This window comes from Macaca nemestrina, chromosome 12 (genome assembly GCF_043159975.1).
Source record: "Macaca nemestrina isolate mMacNem1 chromosome 12, mMacNem.hap1, whole genome shotgun sequence".
Lineage (NCBI taxonomy): Eukaryota > Metazoa > Chordata > Mammalia > Primates > Cercopithecidae > Macaca > Macaca nemestrina.
This window is the reverse complement of record NC_092136.1, coordinates 88594669-88613579: the sequence shown is the minus strand read 5'-3', so window position 1 is coordinate 88613579 and position 18911 is coordinate 88594669. Positions and strand designations below refer to the sequence as shown.

At 34.9% G+C, this 18911-nt stretch overlaps 1 protein-coding gene and 1 pseudogene across 1 annotated transcript in view; one reads left to right on the top strand and one right to left on the bottom strand.

Annotated features, from left to right (window-relative positions):
* Positions 1–2499: 2499 nt before the first annotated feature.
* Positions 2500–18911, bottom strand: part of LOC105468895 (tyrosinase) — a 124635-nt gene continuing 108223 nt past the window's right edge. Inside the window, exons 6-7 of the mRNA XM_024788822.2 lie at positions 11382–11563; positions 2500–2914 (exon numbers count right to left, since the gene is read on the bottom strand). Coding sequence (XP_024644590.1) covers positions 2688–2914; positions 11382–11563 — 409 coding nt within the window. The 3' untranslated portion in view covers positions 2500–2687. The remainder of the gene's footprint in view (positions 2915–11381; positions 11564–18911) is intronic.
* On the top strand, positions 3561–10798 carry LOC139357643 (chromobox protein homolog 3-like; annotated as a pseudogene).

Here is an 18911-nt window from a genome sequence, read left to right as displayed (position 1 = left end):
AAAGGTCTCAGTAAAAAACAAAGCCATAGAATATAATGTTGATTATAATTTAATGGACCTGTCAGTTTGATGTATCAGTCATGTAATTTCTATGCCATATTGAGAAAACCATGGAATTAAAGTGATGATGGTTTTATCATAGATGCTGCTTCTATACAAACAGACACCTCAAGCCTCTAGAGAAACAAAACGATGTTCTATATTGAGGTGCACTGATGGAGGGAATTACCTGTGAAAAAGGAAAAAAATGACTTTATATGGCTCCCTCTCAGTAACAATGACAATTTCTTAAGTGGACTTTTATTCAAAATGCATTGCAGAAATGATTTAAACGTATGACCCCGGACTAAAATCTTGCCTTCAAATCAATCCTAGATAAGTGACCCACACATAGTTGTTTTGCGGTGTCCACAACACCTTGGCCCCTGTTAGGTAAGCCAGACCCACCCACATGTGTGATCTGTGACTAAAAGTGTCCCCCAATCACTGTTACTCCTTCTTCAGAATCTTCTACAGACTATTGTGCAAATTTCTTTTCCCATTCCTCCTTCTTCATTTAACTAGCTTCAATTCACATCTATAATTGACTCTAATCCTCAGACACCATTGTGAATGATCTGTTTGAAATCTTTTTTGCTGGTTATGTACTAAGTTGAGGATATACTCCCTGGTATTTATCGTTTCCTCCCACAGACTTCCACTGTGTCCACGTGTGCTGCTCCCCACTTCTTGCCAGAGTTTCCTCCAGTCGGTATCAGAAATTAGAAATGCTAGCTTAAGTTTGACAACTAATGGGAGTCAAAAGATGACTGCTGCTCTATTACCAAGTTTAGTAATGGTTAGGAATTTCTGATAATTAATACGATAACTTTAGAAATAATTGTAAATTTTTACTTATTGTAGATTTTAAAATTAACCACAATGTATGGTTAGGACATGTGTGTTGTTAGGACCTGTGTAAAGTAGGATGATTTTTGCCTCTCTTTGAAATCTAAAATGGGACTAAATGAAAAGTAATCATTTGAAAATTATGCGGTCTTGATTTTAGGTCAGTCTTATACAGATAAAGATGTTTTCAAGAACTCAAATTTTTCAGCCAATTTATTTTTAAATGCATTTATAAACTATCAGAATGTATGCTTCAGACCTTTTAGTAGTTACAGAATCTTGTGATGGAAAGGAACCCATAAAAACCCGTGTGTCTCATCTTAACTACCTTCCCAGAGATGTAGGGCTCAGATGCCAGACCCAGAGGGGTTTCTAGGAGCCTGGATTGAGTAGATCTGCCTTTAATATGCCACCAAGGGACAGAGAAAGTATGGTGTTCAAAGATGACACTGGAAACAAAAGCAGTCAAACTGAAATACTATTTGAAAATCCTAAGCAGACAAGCACAGCTAGGTATAAGGAAACTGAAGAGCTGGGAACACCTGGACAAAGTAAATAAATTTGGTTAGAAGGCTGGAAGAAAGAATGGTGAAACACCCTGAAATAATGTGGAAGAGTACTAGGGACTTTTTATAGAGCATGGTTAGCTTTGGTTTACAGTGGGGAGAGAGTTGGCAAGAACCCTGAGCCAATTTAAATGACTCACTGCTTAAATTTTCTCTATAGATTAGCCACCCAATCTAGTATGTGAAGACTTCCAGTGGTAACCACTTATTATTGTCCAAAGATGTCCATTTTGATTTTGGAACTGAATATTGAACAGTGTTTCCTCTTATTGAACTAAAATTGGGCCCACTATAAATTCTACCCACTGGTCCTCGTCTTTTATGCTATATATAGCCATAATACAAATGTAATATCAATTGTACTTTTTTTTTTTTGGAAATCAATAGGGCCCCAAAATTTAAGTAGTAGGATTATCTGAACATCCTAATTTGAAATCTTAATAAGCAAGGAAAATGGAAATGAGTTATTTTACTAGACCTGCAGAAAGGCTGATAGTCAGAGAGTTGTTCAAACTTCAAATGTTTGATTGCATTTTAAACTTTCTCTAATAAAATACTTTTAGAAGGTGAAAATATGTTAATATACTTAAAATTATCATCATTAACATATTTAATGGACACATCTCGAGACAGGCACTTAGCTGGATGTGTTGTTGAGGCTGGGCCCTTGTTCTCAATGACCTTGAAAAATATCGTCAGAGCTATGACAGGAAAGAGCTAAAGGTTGTTTTCTATTTGAAGTTTATAATATATTTTGGAGCAGAAATGTAAAATATAGGGGAATATCATACTTTCTGAAGAAAAAAAAAATGTGTTTCTGAAGCCTAAAGGAGTCAGTTAATGTAGATTTGTCACTGTTTTATTAAAATAAAAAAGGAACCAATAAAATATATATATAAATAATCAGAAGGCAAAAATCAAAATTATTTCCTTTTTGTAAAATAAGAGCACTTTAATTCAGATACAAATAACAGTTCCTCATTACCAAATAGCATCCTTTCCTTAGACATGTGGGCTTAGGGGAAAATGTTAAAAGGGCTGAGTGAAAACAGCAAGACAAAGACAGGCGTGTTCTACCTGAGCTGGAAGAAGGGTACACTTTGTATTAGGTTGCAATTTTGCAAATGGTCTTTACAGAAAAATATCAGCAGATATTCTGTGGGAACCTGGACATTACTTTGAGTTAGAGTGAGGTCACTCTAACTTTTGACCCTACTCTATTGCCTAAGCCTTTTATAAATGGCTCTGATACAACAAGTTGTGGTAATCCTCTTTCTCCATGAGGAGTGGCTGCCTTTCTTCAGCAAGCTGCTTTCTCTTGTGACCACACAGCAAGCTCACAAGCCCTGCCAGCAGGGCAGTGAGGGCGGCTCCTACCATCGCCGCCCCAAGGAGCCATGACCAGATCCGACCGGCTTGTTCCAGATAGGACTTAATGTAGTCTTGAAAAGAGTCTGAGCCTGAAATAGAAAGACATCCCATTGTTTTTATTGTTACCACCATTGTTACGATCACCATCATCTTCAACCTTTCACAGTCCTTTGAAGGCCAGTTCTACTACTTATTAGCTGTAAGAGCTTGGGAAAGTTATACCTAATACTCCAAAGCCTCAGTTTCTTCATCAGAAAAATAGGAAAATAATACCCCCATTGTTGGAACGTTTGAATTTTATAGATAACATCCGCAAGTGATTCAGAGCCTGGTATATAGTGTGTACTCAATTAAATGTTAGCTGTGATTTTTCCATCTTTTTCTGTAAAAGGATCTTGTAACTATTCCGATTATCAATAGAACACTGTTACATCATTAATCATTCACTAATCCAGTCTTTTAATTATTTGACAAACATTAATAGTAATGTTGGCAAATGCTCCGTAATCTTAGAAGCCTCCCAAGAACCCCAGGGCATTTGAACAATCTCTATATTCACAGAGGTCACAGTCTTAAATCTTGAAACAGATTTTGGCTCATGGGGGTTGTCCCTCTGTCCCAAGGCTTCGGTGGTGGGGGGCGCTCTTGGTTACCGGGCCGCAGGGGCACAGGAGCGGGCCCTGTGCCGCGGTACCCTGGAGCGCCCACACTCTGGGCCTTTGTTTCTCCTCGGAGATGCGCGGACCACGAACCCTGCGCTCCCTGGTGGAGGACGGGAGCCTGGCCTTGATAGGCCTCAGGACGCTGAAAGTAAAGCCTGGAGGGGCGGGGCTTAGGGGAGCCGATGTCTGTATGAATAATGGCCCTTCAGGTGTGCCGAAATCAAACAACAACCAAAACAAAGAAAAAAAAAAAAAAAAACAAAAAACAAACAAACGAACAAAAAACAAAAAACCTCAAAAGCCTTAAATGAAACTACATTGCAAAAAATAAAAACAAATTTTTTAAAAAGGGAGGAAAAAGAAAAAAAAAAAACAGAATGAAAAGGGTAAAAAAGTCGAAGAGGCAGAGCCTGAAGAATCTGTGGAAAAACTACTGGATCCAATTGTAGCAAAAGGGAAGGTGGAGCATTTCCTGAAGTGGAAAGGATGTCAGATGTTGACAGTACTTGGGAACCCGCAAAAAATTTAGATTGTCCAGAGTTAATTGAAACATTTCTTAATTCTCAAAAAGCTGGTAAAAAAAAAAAAAAAAAAAAGTACAAAAATAAAGAAAGTCTTTATCTGACAGTGAATCTAATGACATCAAATCAAAGAAGAAAAGAGGTGCTGCCGGCAAACCAAGAAGCTTCACCAGAGATCTTGATCCTGAAAGAATAATTGGTGCCACAGGCAGCAGTGGAGAATGGATGTTTCTCCTGAAATGGGAATATTCACATCAGGCCTACTTGGTGCTAGCAAAAGAAGCAAATATGAAGTTTCTTGAAATTGTAATTGCTTTTTACAAAGAGAGAGTAAGTTGGCATTTTTGTCCAGATGATGAAGCTTAATTGTTTGTACTGCAAGATATATATATATATATATAATATAAATATACACATAAATATATATATAAATATATACATAAATCTGGGTCTTGGCTTTTAATTAACTAGTGTGGAAAAATACATTCTAATGAAAATCAGTTTTGATATGTTCATTTTAAAAGTAGTATTGGGAGAGTTGGGTTTTTTTGGTGTGTGTGTTTTTTTTTTCATCAATACCATTGGTTACTTTGAATAAATAAAAGCTTTCTGTAATTGCTTCCTTTATCATAAAAGAACATTTGATATCATGATGTATTATTTCCTCTGCATTGGAGAACAGCATTTCTAAATGTCGCGGAAAATTTCCATAGCCATTACTCAATCAGAACTTGTGTTCAGCCTAAGGAACACTCTGGGTTGTGTGTGTCTGTGTGTGTGTGTGTGTGCATAAAATGCATGCATAAATGGCTTTTTGTGTTGTTTTTAAACATTCACCAAAACAAAAATCATGGGTAAGCACATGTTTCTGAGATGCCATCATTCTGAGCAACCTAAGAAATAAATCACATCAAATTAAATTCAAAATTTTCCTGAAGCCATACATTTCAAATAAAACAGATGATTCTATAATTAGTTGGATAATTTAAATGAATCATTTAAAAGCAGCCATATAAGAATCCCTATCTACACCCTTGGTCATATAAATGAACAGGCTGTTTGCAAAATTCCTAAAAGGAATAATTTTATTACTACCAACAACCTCCCCAACCAGATGAGGGGACTAGACAGATCCTGCTGTGTTTTAATTATCTAAACAAGACTTAGTTTAATGGACATTTAAATATTCCTCTAGCAAGCCATTCCTTTACAAAAAGTTGAAATCCCTGTGCTATATTGACTAAAAGGTAATGATTCATGGTATGTCTAAGATGTGGCTTATAGGAACCCAATCAGATGGTTGGAGATTTGGCAGTTTAGAATCTGCTGCCATAAATGGATGAACAACTTTTATAATGTATTGACTTGGATATTTTTTCTTCACCTTAACTCATTCCTTACATGTAGACTCAGTATTTTCAAAATTCGATTTGCTGGTTCAGCAGAAACCAGGATAAACAATAACTTTGTAGTAATCAGAATGTTATCCAATTGTATATTGATTCCTTTATTGTAAATAAAGGTGAATAGTGGTGAATAGTTTTACATTACTTTAAAAAGCAACAACAGATTTTGACCATATATATTTTAAAAATAAATCTGAACAAGGAAAAGTCTTTAGCCTCCTGATTATTTATATTCCTCAAACCACCATAAGAACATGGCACTGGGGAGAGACAGCATCCAATATGTTACTGGCTTAGCATTTCCTGTATTATCACACCCATCACATTATATTCCAGCTATCTATTACATGAATATATTTTTTTCTATTAAAATGGTTCTTGAAGGCCAATAGTATGTTTTCATCATTGATATAATTCTAGAATCTGATACAGTATCTGAAACACATATGAGAGAATGAACATGTTTACTGAATGACTGAATGTGTTATTGTACCCAGAAGATATGGTGAAGGAATGTCCCTGAATGGCAGGTGTGGAATGAGAAGGGGAGACCTACACAAAGGATGTCACCCAGGTGAAAAATGTATAAATTGCCCATATTTCACTCTGTTATGAAGTGGTATTTACAGTTCCTTTTAAAATTTGGTATAAACAGTGATGGGTGCTTTAAAATCAAAAAGATAAAAGTCTTAATTCCAATAGAATTGGAATTAGGAATGTAGGAAAACAAATGTAATCATAGCATACTATTTGGTTGAATTGTAAATAATATTGTAGTAGTGAAAACAATACAATTCCTAAATGTGGATTTGCCCCCAAATATGATAATACTGTACTGAGAAGTTGAATGAAAGAACAGGGAAGCTGTAAGTGAGTTAAAATCATTATTTAAATATGAGGAACTCTAGAGATAAACTTGATGAATTAACAGAGAGTAATATTTGCCTATTATTTAGAAATACAGAGCAAAATAGCAGAATAAATAGCTAAAAGGGTTACAGTAGCTGATATAGGGGCATAAGTCTTTTGTTATAAGTCTTGGATCACTCTTTGGCTTGTAAAATAGCATGCATATATTATTTGATAAAATTAAATTAATTAAAACATATGCTTAACACCTTATGTGTATGTGGAAAAAAGTATAAGAAAAAGTACAATGGAGACTAAAACAACACAAGTGATCAATCTAACAATAAGATTATAGGTGATTTTTATTTTTGTTTTATTCTATTATTATTTTTCCAAAATAAAAAATCAATGTCTTTTTACTGATACAAGTAGAAAGCATGCTACTAAAAGTACCTGAGGCAATTAATAGATGATATAACTATAGGAAATCCATCATCAGATAATGCATATTAAAAAATATAGCATACTGCTAGATAAGGATTACATAGATTAAACCTCCCTGTGCATCAACAATTAACCTAAAAATAAATATAAAGAAAAACAAATCTCATTATCAAAATCAACTGCATATTAAAGGCACATAGTAGTTAAGGAGAAATGTTTAAATTTTATGTAAATATAACTATAGAATCTATTTAGGAGACTATAAGATTTGAGTAAATGAGGAAGTTTATACTGAATATCTGTTCAGTAAGAGCAAATGGATTCTTTCTAACAAAACAATTCCTCTATAGAAGTTGCTCTCTATAATGCATATAGAAGATATGTATGTAGAACATACACAGAAGATACTACAAATTTACTTTTTGACATAGCAGAAAGAAGAGAGTGCATCCGGGGCTTACCTTGCAGCAAGTCATGGCTATGTGACTCAAGTCTAGAGCAAAAATATATGTATAACTTTGGGGGAAGTTCCCTTAAAAAGAAAAAATATATCTTTGACCATTTACCTTTTCCTTTCTGACTAGCTATAATATAGATGGGTTGTTGGTGAACCATCATGGACTCTATAATCTAGGGTAAACCCTAGACCTTGAAAGTTACTGTTTTTAATATATATTAAAATTATTTTGAAAATGGGACTACAATACCTAGCTTAGATTGCTGTTAGTGGCTTCAATACACAGTACACTTACAATGTCCAAAAAAGGCAGGATACATAGAGGCTATATAATAAATATTTTCTTTTTTTTAAAGACTCAGCTCAAGTGTTTTCACAGCTTTTAAACACTATTTCTATGTCAGTTCTGTTCTCCAGCTTCTCTTATTATTGCTCCACTTCAATTCATTCCAAGTGGTCTCAATTTTTACTGTCACCAAGGGACTATCTTTGAAACACTTTTACTTCTCAACGTCTTTAAACTAAAATTCAGACTTTCTTTCTAAGCTATCTGCTTTTGAGCCCCAATAGTGCACCTTTTTGTCTTTTCCCAATGTCATAATTTTTTTATCATCTTTCTCTATGTGAAGTCCTATTTTTCTTGTCATCCATTCTTTTCAGAATAATTATGTAGATTTTTGTTTTATGTGCTGTCATTTCCAAAGTGCATTAACATGCCCATTTATTCACAAAACAAACACATGAAGTAGTTAGGGGCCATTACTCTAATGAATTAGGAATCTGCCTGGAGCTATTAAACCAGACAATGTATATATAACCATTGGTACAATGTCTACCATATAGAAAACAATTTACAACTGCTGTTGATTCTTATCATGATAAAATAATAATTTCATCAATATTTCAACTAAATCAGCTTACAATAGGAGGTTTTCTTTCCAAACTTGCTTCAGCTGCTGACTCAGCTCCATCCTCTCTTCTGGATTCTCAAACTAGTTTCTTTGCTGCCTTGTGACATTTGGCACAAATGTCCATTTATTATGATTATATCTATTTACATATATATCTTACTTTTCAAGCTTGTCACAAACTCTCAAAAACAAGTATTATGTCTTACATGTTTTATCTTTCATTCTTCTATTCATTTATTTAAAAAATCACATATTCATTGAGATACACTACCTGTCAGGGGACACTCTGTCTCATTTACCTTTTCACCCTCAGCACCTGGCAGGTAAACAAATCATTTCAAGAGTAATATTCTGATGAAGATACAAAGGGATCATGGAGAAGAGACCTCCTACATCTCTCTGTGAAGTCAGGGAAGGCACCAAGAAGACTGTCCCACTGAGTAAAAGAATGAGTTAGACTCTGAGCATATAATGTTGATGGCAATCCATCCTAGGCAGAAAAGAACAGCATGCACAGAGGTGTACACATAGCCAAAAAGAGCTATTGAACAAATTCACAAATGATAGAAGTGTCATCAAATTCCATTGGCAGAATGGGGCACTGCAGTTACTATGAGCATTGTTTCCCCTTCTCATTTTTGAAACCAAATTTCCAGGTCTTTTTTAATGTATGGGAAGAAAGATGCTCTCAACAGAGAACTTTTCTGCTACCCAGAAAGCAAGATTACATTTATCAACAACATTGAGGATATAACCCTTCATTGCCAAAGCTTTTTGGCCTCACCTTGTAAATTAGTTATACATACAAGAAAATTACCTGCTACTCAATTTTCTAAAGAATCGTTAAATTCAATTATAAGAGAATGTTTTATAAATGGCAGAAATCAGCTGCCCTTTTACAGAAATCACTTAAGTAATTATAAGCATGAGTACCTACCTGGATGATGAATAATAATCCCTTTGAACAAAATTATATCAAGACATTTAAAATAATTTTTAAGTAAGCTTAAAATTTGGCTATGAATAGAGATAAATTTTAAACTTCTTGAAAGTACAACAGAAGCAACAATATGGAAAAATTCATAAAACAGAAAATAGGCAATTGCTGTTACTTAGTTTAGCTATTTTGTTTTGTTTTGTTTTACTTTACTTTGTTTTTAGAGATGAGTCTTGCTGTGTTGCCCAAATTGGCCTCACATTCCTGGGTTTAAGTGAACCTCCTGTCTCAGCCTCCCAAGTATCTGCTGTTGGTTATTTTAAAGTCAAACTTCTCTAAAATTAACTTTGTAAATTCAAAGCTGTATGAAAATTACTCTAAAGCATTCAAATAAATTTTGTTTATTTAAATTTAATTGGAAATAAATAATACCTTCAAGCCTCTAATATGACTCATTGAGCTTCTTTTCCCCTGGCTCATCCAGGCAATTGTGTTGCCTTTGTAGTAAAAAGTATTCATTTGTACACTTAGGGAAGGAACAAAGAGGTGGAGCATATGTGTAGAAGACAATATAGGGGTTAAAAGGAACCCTCCTCTCTGTGCAGTGATGGAGTGATAAAGTTTTGGATTAAATATTTGACACTTATTAGCTTTGTAGTTTAAAATTAATCACTTTGTATTTCTGATTCTCAATTTACTTACCTGTAAAACAGAATAAAAATCACCCCTTCATAGGATTTTAAAAATTAGCTGAGTCAACAGTTTGTATGCTGATGTCCCTCACATTCGGATCTGAGGGCCAGACACCACTTTTGAGTTTCAGGCCTGTGTATCCAACTTCCCAAGAGACATTTACCTTGCCATCCCATATAACTTCGTTTCACTGTATAACAAAACCATAAGCCTTCCTCCAAGTCTTTCTTTGCTCCCCTTGTTATTATATCAGTGAATTATTCTACATTCATCAGTTTCACAGGCCAGAAAGCATAAAGCCATTCGTAATCTCCTTCATCTGGTATATAAATCATTTTCCAAGTTCTGTAAATTTTGCCTTCAAAATAACGTCAAATTAATCATGCTTTCTATCTCCCTTCCTGCCACTACCACTGCAACTCAAACTACCTTTACCTCTTCCCCAGACTCTTGTAATAGCATTTACACTGCCTTTCTGCATGTGCTTTCCAACTGCTAAAATCTTTCTACACACTGAAGCTGCAATAATCTTTTGAAAATTCAAATTTGATTATAACCTGCTTAAAATTTATCAGTGGCTTGCATTATTCTAACAATATGGCCCAAAATCATAATCATGCCCTCCTTTTCAACTAGTTAATTCTACCTGTCATATTGATGTCATCTGAAATATCACTTCATTGACCTCTGGAGTTAGACATATCTCTACATAAATGAGTTTTTAAGCAAGCAGTTATCTTTTTCTTCCATTGTAAACTTTATGAAGATAGAGACTATGTTGTTTACCATTGTATTCATAGTATCTATGGCAAAGTCTTGTTCAAAGTAGTTATTCAATAAATGTATGTGTAAAGAATAAACAACTCAGTGCAGACACATAAAAAAAACACCTAGCATGATAGAATACTTACAGTGTTTAAAAATATATATACAAAAATGACCTGAGTATAAAGAGGTATGACATTTTTCTAGCAAACTTCACTTATATTAATTAAGAGAAATGACACTTCAGGATAAATATCACTTGCACTCAAATTGATTTATTGATTTCAGTCCATACCAGATAAAATGTGATGCTTAGAATGGAGAAGCTTGCGAGATAAATTCTGATCTTGGGGGTTTGGGGAAGAATAAAACCCAGGACAGATTCATACATAGAAAAAAATACTATGTAACTATGAGAAAGGCGTGAGTAAACATGACTATAAATATAAAATGATTTTTATATCTGAGAGTTTGACAAATGGAGAAATAGAGTCAGAATTCAGGCAGAAACAATAGTATATTCAAAAACATGAACACATGAAAGTCTAGCATGTTTTGGAAATGGAAACAGAGACTAAACCATAAAATCCTAAATGGAAAATCTTCGAAAAATAGTTACCAGTAAGCTCTCTTCTTTATGTACTGTGGTTTTCATAGAAGGAAGGGAAGACCTGTTACTTGAGACTTACAGGAAGTCCCTCCTCTTACCACACCTCCACCCTTTGCAAACTTCTCTGTTCTTAGTGATCTTAAGATTTTTATTAAACTGGTAATAAATTAAGGATTATAATGCACTTTCCCGATTTAAAGCATTCAGGAATAACATTGTAGAAGCATAAGGTTTTGTGCTATCTCAAAATAAATTGGTAACACTAGATTCAGCAATTCCTCTGAAAGAAAGTAAACTTTACCTGAATCTTGTAGGTAGCTATAGTCATAGCCCAGATCTTTGGATGAAATAAAGAAATCACCGTTTCTGTACAGTGGTATAAAAGGAACCATGTAGGATTCCCGGTTATGTCCAATGGGTGCATTGGCTTCTGGATAAACTTCTTGAAGAGGATGGTGCCTTCGGAGCCACTGCTCAAAAATACTGCAGAGGAAAGGGTTATTTAGACTAAGAAACATATTGTGTATAAAAGACATATTTGAAAATTTTTAAAGTAAAGTAAGGCATATATTAAAATCTGGAGACATGGAAAGATGTCGAATATATTCTTTATACTTCAAAAATATTTCATGAAGTATCAGTTTATTCTTCCAGGCCTTGAAGAAGTTCACTCATTTAAAATAAATATTGAGGCTAGCTTTGAAACAATAATTGCTTAGGAGGTGAATAAAACTTACACATTGAGTTTTGAACCTTCAGAATGCTGCAAAATAAAGGTAACCATTGGTTGAGTGACAACCATAGTTGCAAATTAAATATATTGCTTGTCCCAAAGAAAGACCAGAGAAAGAACATATAAAACCAAATTGGAAACAGTGCTGGAATTTGGTCACTTTTTTGGTTCTGGTGGGAGGCTTTCAACGATTTAAACATCCATGTTGTGATAGGTGAAGTGTGGGCTTAATGAGTCTTGATGGGAGACAGAGCTTACCTCCAATGATAATGGTTTAAATACTTGTACTTTGTTTCCCGACTTTTCCTAAAGTTAGAGTATGACCATATGATAAATATTCTGCCAATCAGACATACTCATTCATGACTTTGAAACAGGAGATAGTGACACAAAGAAGCAGGGACAATCGGAAACCATCCTAGAAATGGGCAGTGGCAGTTGATACAACAATATTTAGTTTTCAGGGGCAGCAAAGCCAGATGTACCAGCAAAGGAATCCATTGCCCAAGAAGTGCCCTGTGTTCTATAGCAGGGTTTTGGCAGCTGTCTTAGCTGATGCCCTTCTTGCTTATTCTCACCTGTTTCTGAACCTGATGCTCCTTGGTTTTGTGAGCTACCCAATAGCCTCTCAGCAAATTCTTTTCCTACTTAAATCAGGCAGAGTTAGTTTCTGCTTCATGCAACTAAAAGCTTTGGCTAGAACAAAAACTAAAAAGTTAAAGGATTGAAAAACTCCAGTAAGAATGGAGTAGAAACTCAAGTTGTAGGATAATTTATAGGGGACCATTAACAATATGACAAAGAGAATGGCCTTGCATTATCGAGTCGTGTGACATACATACAAGAAGGAACACAAGAATTGGAGTTGGGGAACTCTCCTTGAGGCCTAGCTCTGTGTTTTCATCTGACTGTATGACTCTAAGCCAATCATTGAACTTGGAGACTTAGCCTCCTCATCCCTAAAATAACAGTGATAATATCTGTCCTACCTGTTTCCAATATGATAGTTTTTGTGAAAGTACTAAATAAGTAAGCTATTGTTACTTAGCTGTACATTTTAAGCTAGCAGGTCAAAGGTTGGTACATGGTAGAAAAGGTGGTATTGAAAAAGAAGTGATAATGCTTCAAATAAATTGAATACAATTTTAGAAAACCATTTTCAATATTTTGAAGCACAAAAACAAAGAGGACAAGGAAGCCAAATGGAAGAAATGGTGATCATTTTTTCCATGACAGAAAACAATTTTGTTTATTAGAGGATCTGAACTTGAAACACTACTTGTGGTCAAAGTTGGTTTTCAGTTGTGAATTTAGTGAGTAATTGGCAGTCCACTGAAAAACACTAAAAATCTGGTTCATGTATACCAAATACTTTCTAAATTAGTGCAATTATTAAATGAATATTTACTGAGTATCTACTGTAGGTCAACCTACACATAGACCTGTGTAAAAATCTGAGTTCTATAGGTTACGACAAGGAAGATTTGTAAAGTTTTATAATCTGTTTGATCTTCTTTATTCTACAAAATGTGAATTATGTTTATGCCATGAAGGTAATGTGAGCGTTAATTAAAATAACACTAAATACACAGTTAAGTGCTTGCCAAATGGTAAGTAAAAGCTATTATCTTTCTCACAGCTCCTCTTTCCTCTTCTTCCCCCTCCTCAGTATTATGACTATACTGGAAACACTTTAAAATTGATGAGATATAACATAAGCTGTAATAGAAATGCCAAAGCCATGTATATGTGAGCAGTGCCTTTGGTGATGTTTATTATTCTGATAGGCAAAAATGAGAAATTAGAAGATTTAAGATTAGTTTTTTTGTGCTTCACTTTCCTCAACACAAGAAATTAGAAACTGGCTTAACAAATAAACCCCAATTTCATTAAAGTCCTATGATTTTATAAACTAGTCCTTTTGTTTTAACTTCTATGGTTTTCTTCTCTTCACAAAAGCAGTACTTGTTTGTTATATAAAAAAAAGAAAATATAAACAAAAAGGAAATCATATTACAAATAATTTTTAGTAGACATTTGTACTAAACCATGTATTTTCAATTGGTAAATTAATTTTTTGAAATGAGAAGGAGGCTGTCTGATAATCCCTCCACCACCCCTGTCAAACTTCGACTGATTTTGGAATAGCCTGATATACAATGAGCCACTAGATAAGGGCTTGAGGCAAAAATTGTACCTTTTGTCAATTGAGAAAAATTACTATTATAGTTCAATTTATAAATAATCTTGTTTCTGCCATGAAATAAAAATTCTTTACCTAAGTAGGGCAAGGGTATCAATTCTCAGCACCAAAAGATTTAATGGATGAAACCATTAATGTGCTCACGCACCTCATCAACCTTTTCAAATGAAGGTATTAATCTTGATTAAGTTCTTCACCAGTGACTCTCAACTTCAGTTAATTTCACCAAACCATGTCTAGAATAGCTCACATGGGAATACTAATGTTTAACTTAGATAATTACATTGACATTTAGGGAGGAGAGGGTAGTCATCATTTTAGCAAAACTTAATTTGAACTGAATCTAAATAGTTTTCTGAACATCTGAGCAACAGTGAAATTCACAACAGAAAAATTAGAAAAATGTAAAGATGACCACAGATGGAAACATGGAAAGATATGTTTTTTAAATGAAAGCTGGCATGGGAACTCTGATTTCAGGTCCGTAAAGACTCTGGTCACTCTTATCCTTAAAATAAGGAAAAAATAGACAAATTAATAATCAACAAATTTTCTTGGACCCATGAGAGAATTGAAGTTGTGGGTCAAACTGCCATACTCAAAAGTGGAGAGATGGGTTCATCCAGAGGCACATAGCTGAGATCTGCTTACCAGGGGCACGAGCAGCTGGATTCCTAAAGTGGTAGGAACGCTGAAACACTTCCATGAATGACTGGAGACTGAGTCTAGACTAGTGATGATAGTGGGAAATTCCTGGGTGCTGCTGTCTTAAGGGAACTTCCACATGTTTGGGGCTTTACCTCCAGGAACTCCACCAGGTTTTCATGGTGAAGACCTCAGAAAGATACTCTCCTTATTCTGTCACAGAGAGGAGGAGAGTGACCATTGTGAAATATGCCCAGGACATTATCCATATCAAAACCCTATGATCCAGGGGAAATGGTTAGAGCCTTATCCCAGTTTCAGGAAGAGAATTCCTTTCAGTCCAGTCTCTTTCAGTTTTCCTGTCTCACCTAAGGGGAAGTAAATATAAGCCACAGGTGTCAGAGTTTCAAGGAAATAAATAGAAATACTGCAGTCAGGGAAGCAAATAGAGGGGCAGAGGCAAAAGAAGAAAAAGCTGTATTGTGAAGCCCCAATGCACTGGTCTACTAAAGGACTAAGATTTAATTAGAATATTTTGAACACTCCCCCTCCCTCATACTTTACCACCATCCAACAAAGCTTCAGTATAACAACAGTGGATTGCAGCTAAAAGAGCTGAAATACATAAACTATCTCTAAGGAAGAGTATGTAGGGGAACCTAAAACCAAGAATAGAGACAAAAACAAATACACTAGAGAAACTTGAGGCCTCTGATCTCAAAACCATAACAACTATGACAAACATTTAATCATTGTCCAACTCCTTGCCAGAATATCATAAATTTGTACACTAAAAGCCCATTTACCTCGGTTTATCTTACCTAATAAAACCTATATGGCTTTTAATAAAAAATTACAAGGCATGGCAACAGAGAAGAAAACAAATCTGAAGAGACAAAGCAATCATTAGAACCCAACTCAGATATGATATAGATTTTGGAACTATGAGACATGGAATCTGAAACAATTGTGAATAATATAAATTTCAAATAACTATACATAATATAAAATTAATACATTAGAATAACATTTCTAATAAAAAAGTAAATAATACACCAAAAAACCCATGAATAATGTAAGCAGAAAGATGGAAACTCTAAGAAAAAATCGAAAGAAAGGCTAGAAATCAAAAACACTCCAACAGTGTTGCATATATCACTAGCGTTGATATGGTCAAGAAAAGAATCAGTGAACTTGAGGCAAGGTTAGCAGAAACTTCCCAAACTGAAATGCAAAGAGAAATAATAAAAAATAATTAAGAATTGTGGGACAATTTCCAAAAAATGTAACATATGCATAATTGGAATTCCAGAAGAAGAAAAAGTAGGCAGAACAGAAGAAATATTCTCCAATAAAGAGAACTGTGGCTCCTTGAAGAAATGGCAGCCTCTAGGGCTGGAATAAGAAACATATAAGATGAATGTTGAGCATCTTGCAGTGCCATAAAGTAAGGATATATTCAAAGAAACCACAGCCATCCACAACGTTAGAGATATGTCAAAGGGACAGAGGAGTCAACTGAAATCACTCCTAAAGGCTAAAACTGGAAGAGTTTGAGCCACAAAAGAAAGCCATATAAAATAAATATAGAGGAGTCTATACAGATATAATCTATAAATATATAAGTTAATAAATGGAGAGAAATATATAAATCTATCATGTAAAAGAATTCAAATAATTATGATCATGTAAAAGAATTCAAATAATTATGTAGATACTCTGCCCTGAAGGTACTATCTGTAACTCCCCACTCACTAAGTATGGGATGCACACAGTTACTTCTTTTCAAAGAGTACAGTATCAAAACATGGTGAAATCATTTAACAGTTTGACAAAGTTGACCAACACTACCTCTGACAGGTAATCAAGGTTAACATTCACAATGGTAAGTTATGTTAATAGCGTGGCCCTTGTGGGGTGATAGAGGTGTGATAATTTCTCTCTACTCATCGTAAGGGTCATGGCCAATACTCCTATAACAAAAGACAGATTAACAAGAGAAAAGCATAATAATTTAATCAAAGTTTTATATGACATGGGAGACTTCAGACAAAAGAAACAAAGACCCAGGGAAAATTGTCTATTTTTATGCTTACATTTTATGCTTATGGCCAGTGATGCAGAAATTTGACAGGACAAAAGGGTATGATCTAATGGTAATAGACTGAGAGAAACAATCCAGTGAGACCTATCTGTTTGTATTCTTTTTGACCTCTCTGTGCAGTAGTCCCTCCTCCTACATATAGGGCAGGACCTTAGAAAGGAAGGTTTTATGATCTACTATCAAACAACGTAGGTCAAAGTATTTCTTTATGGCCAGTTGCTACACAGAAAGATGAGAGAGGATGATAGTAATATTTTTAGGGTTTATGGCTTGTTTTGGAAAAGAAAGGTTCTAGTTTTCATGAACTTGGGGAAGAAGTTGTCTAGTTTCTATGGCTTCTTTCCCAGGAGAAAGAGGGGACAGAGACTTTGCTTCTGAGGCCTTCCAATCTCCTTTACTTCAAAATACTCAGCATCCTAAGGCACCATACTTTGGGGTACATGTTGAGTCCTTATACACCTGTGATATGATGTGAAGAGAACGGTGCTTTACCTCTATGGTTGTCCATCTCAAAACACATATCCCAGTTTAATCATTAGAAAAATATCAGACAAATATCAAATGTGGGACATTTTACAAAATACCTGAGCAGTACTCCTCAAAGTTGTGAAGGTCATCAAAAAACAAGGAAAGTCTGAAAAACTCTCATAGGCAAGAGGAACCTAAGGAGACAGGATGATTAAATACAATGTAGTATCCTGGGTGGGATCCTGGAGCAGAAGAAGATATTAGGTAACTACTAAGTAATCTAAATAAAATATTGATCGGAAGTATGCGACAAATTCAAGGAACTAAAAATTGACCAATATGTCTATGGGGATCAAGGAGCAAATAGCTCCAGATGAGGCTAGGAAGGTGAACTGAGGCCAAATCATGAAGGGTAGCAGAGGCCATGTTAGGGAAATTTGTGTTTTTTTCCTAAGAGTGGTAAAAAAATCACTGTTTGTATCTGGGATGGTGAATGATAACATGAACAGTTTATCATTTGTAAAAGACCAGACAGATTTCATTGCAAAGAAGGGACTGAGGAAGAGTAGGAGTTGGTGGATATGCAGGCATCAAGGGAGATAAATCAGTGAGAAAATTATGTCCAGGAAAAAAGATGACATCCAGAAGTCCAAGCAGTACAACTGAGAGGCCAGGTGCCACAGAAAATGCCTGATTTTCTGGCTTATGCTACTGAGCAAAGTGTTTGTATTACCAGATATAGAAATCCCTGAAGAAGTGGAATATTAGGGGAGGATGTTAATGTCATGATTCTAGATGTGCTGTGCTGCAAGATGTTTTTGAGACATTTCAGTGGGGATGTCAGGTCATTAGCTAGATATCTGGGTCTGGATTTCAGAGTAAGATTAACTTTGGAAGCACAAATGGAGAACCCACCAACCTCTAGCTAATAACTGAAGTCATGGGAATAATGAGATAATGAAAATACAAGAGAATCTGGAGTTATTTTTCTTAGATGTCATCTTTCTGAAAGGCCAGGACAGATGATGTGACAATCACACTGTCTTTGAGAACTACAGCTTGAGATGCCTCCAGCCACTCAAATTTCTAGTCACTCAAAATTTATTGAATTGTAGTTGTATAATAGCAAGGCCAGTGCATTCCTGTATTTTTTATTCTTTTTTGTTTGTTTGTTTGTTTCTTCATGTAGTACTTGTTTTGAAGCAGTTACTTGTTAAAACAAATTTGTAATTTTTAAATGATAATAAACATTTCCATTTAAACTTAATCCAATAAAACTCTCTAGGCCTCAGTGTGCTCATTTATAGAAAGCGGATGGTACTATCCATTTTAACGTATTTATGAGAACAAAAATAAAATAAGGAAGTGAAATGTCGAGTAATAATACTTATGGATAAAATGAGAAAACATAAATGATTGACTCAGTTCTAAAGGAGCAGTAGTTTGTTTTCTTCCCTTCCAAACCCCTCATTTTACAGAGGCAAAATAAAATTTGAATCCAAAGGTCACAGTTAACGGTACAACCAATACTGGAATCAAGAGGTCTTGGCTACCACTCTGTTACTAATAATAGTAAATACCCTGTTCTCTGTGTGTTTACACAGGATGACAGGGTGTTTCTGCAGATGTGAGTATGCATATGCTTCTACCAAAGTCTGATGTGTAGATTTTCTCTCTC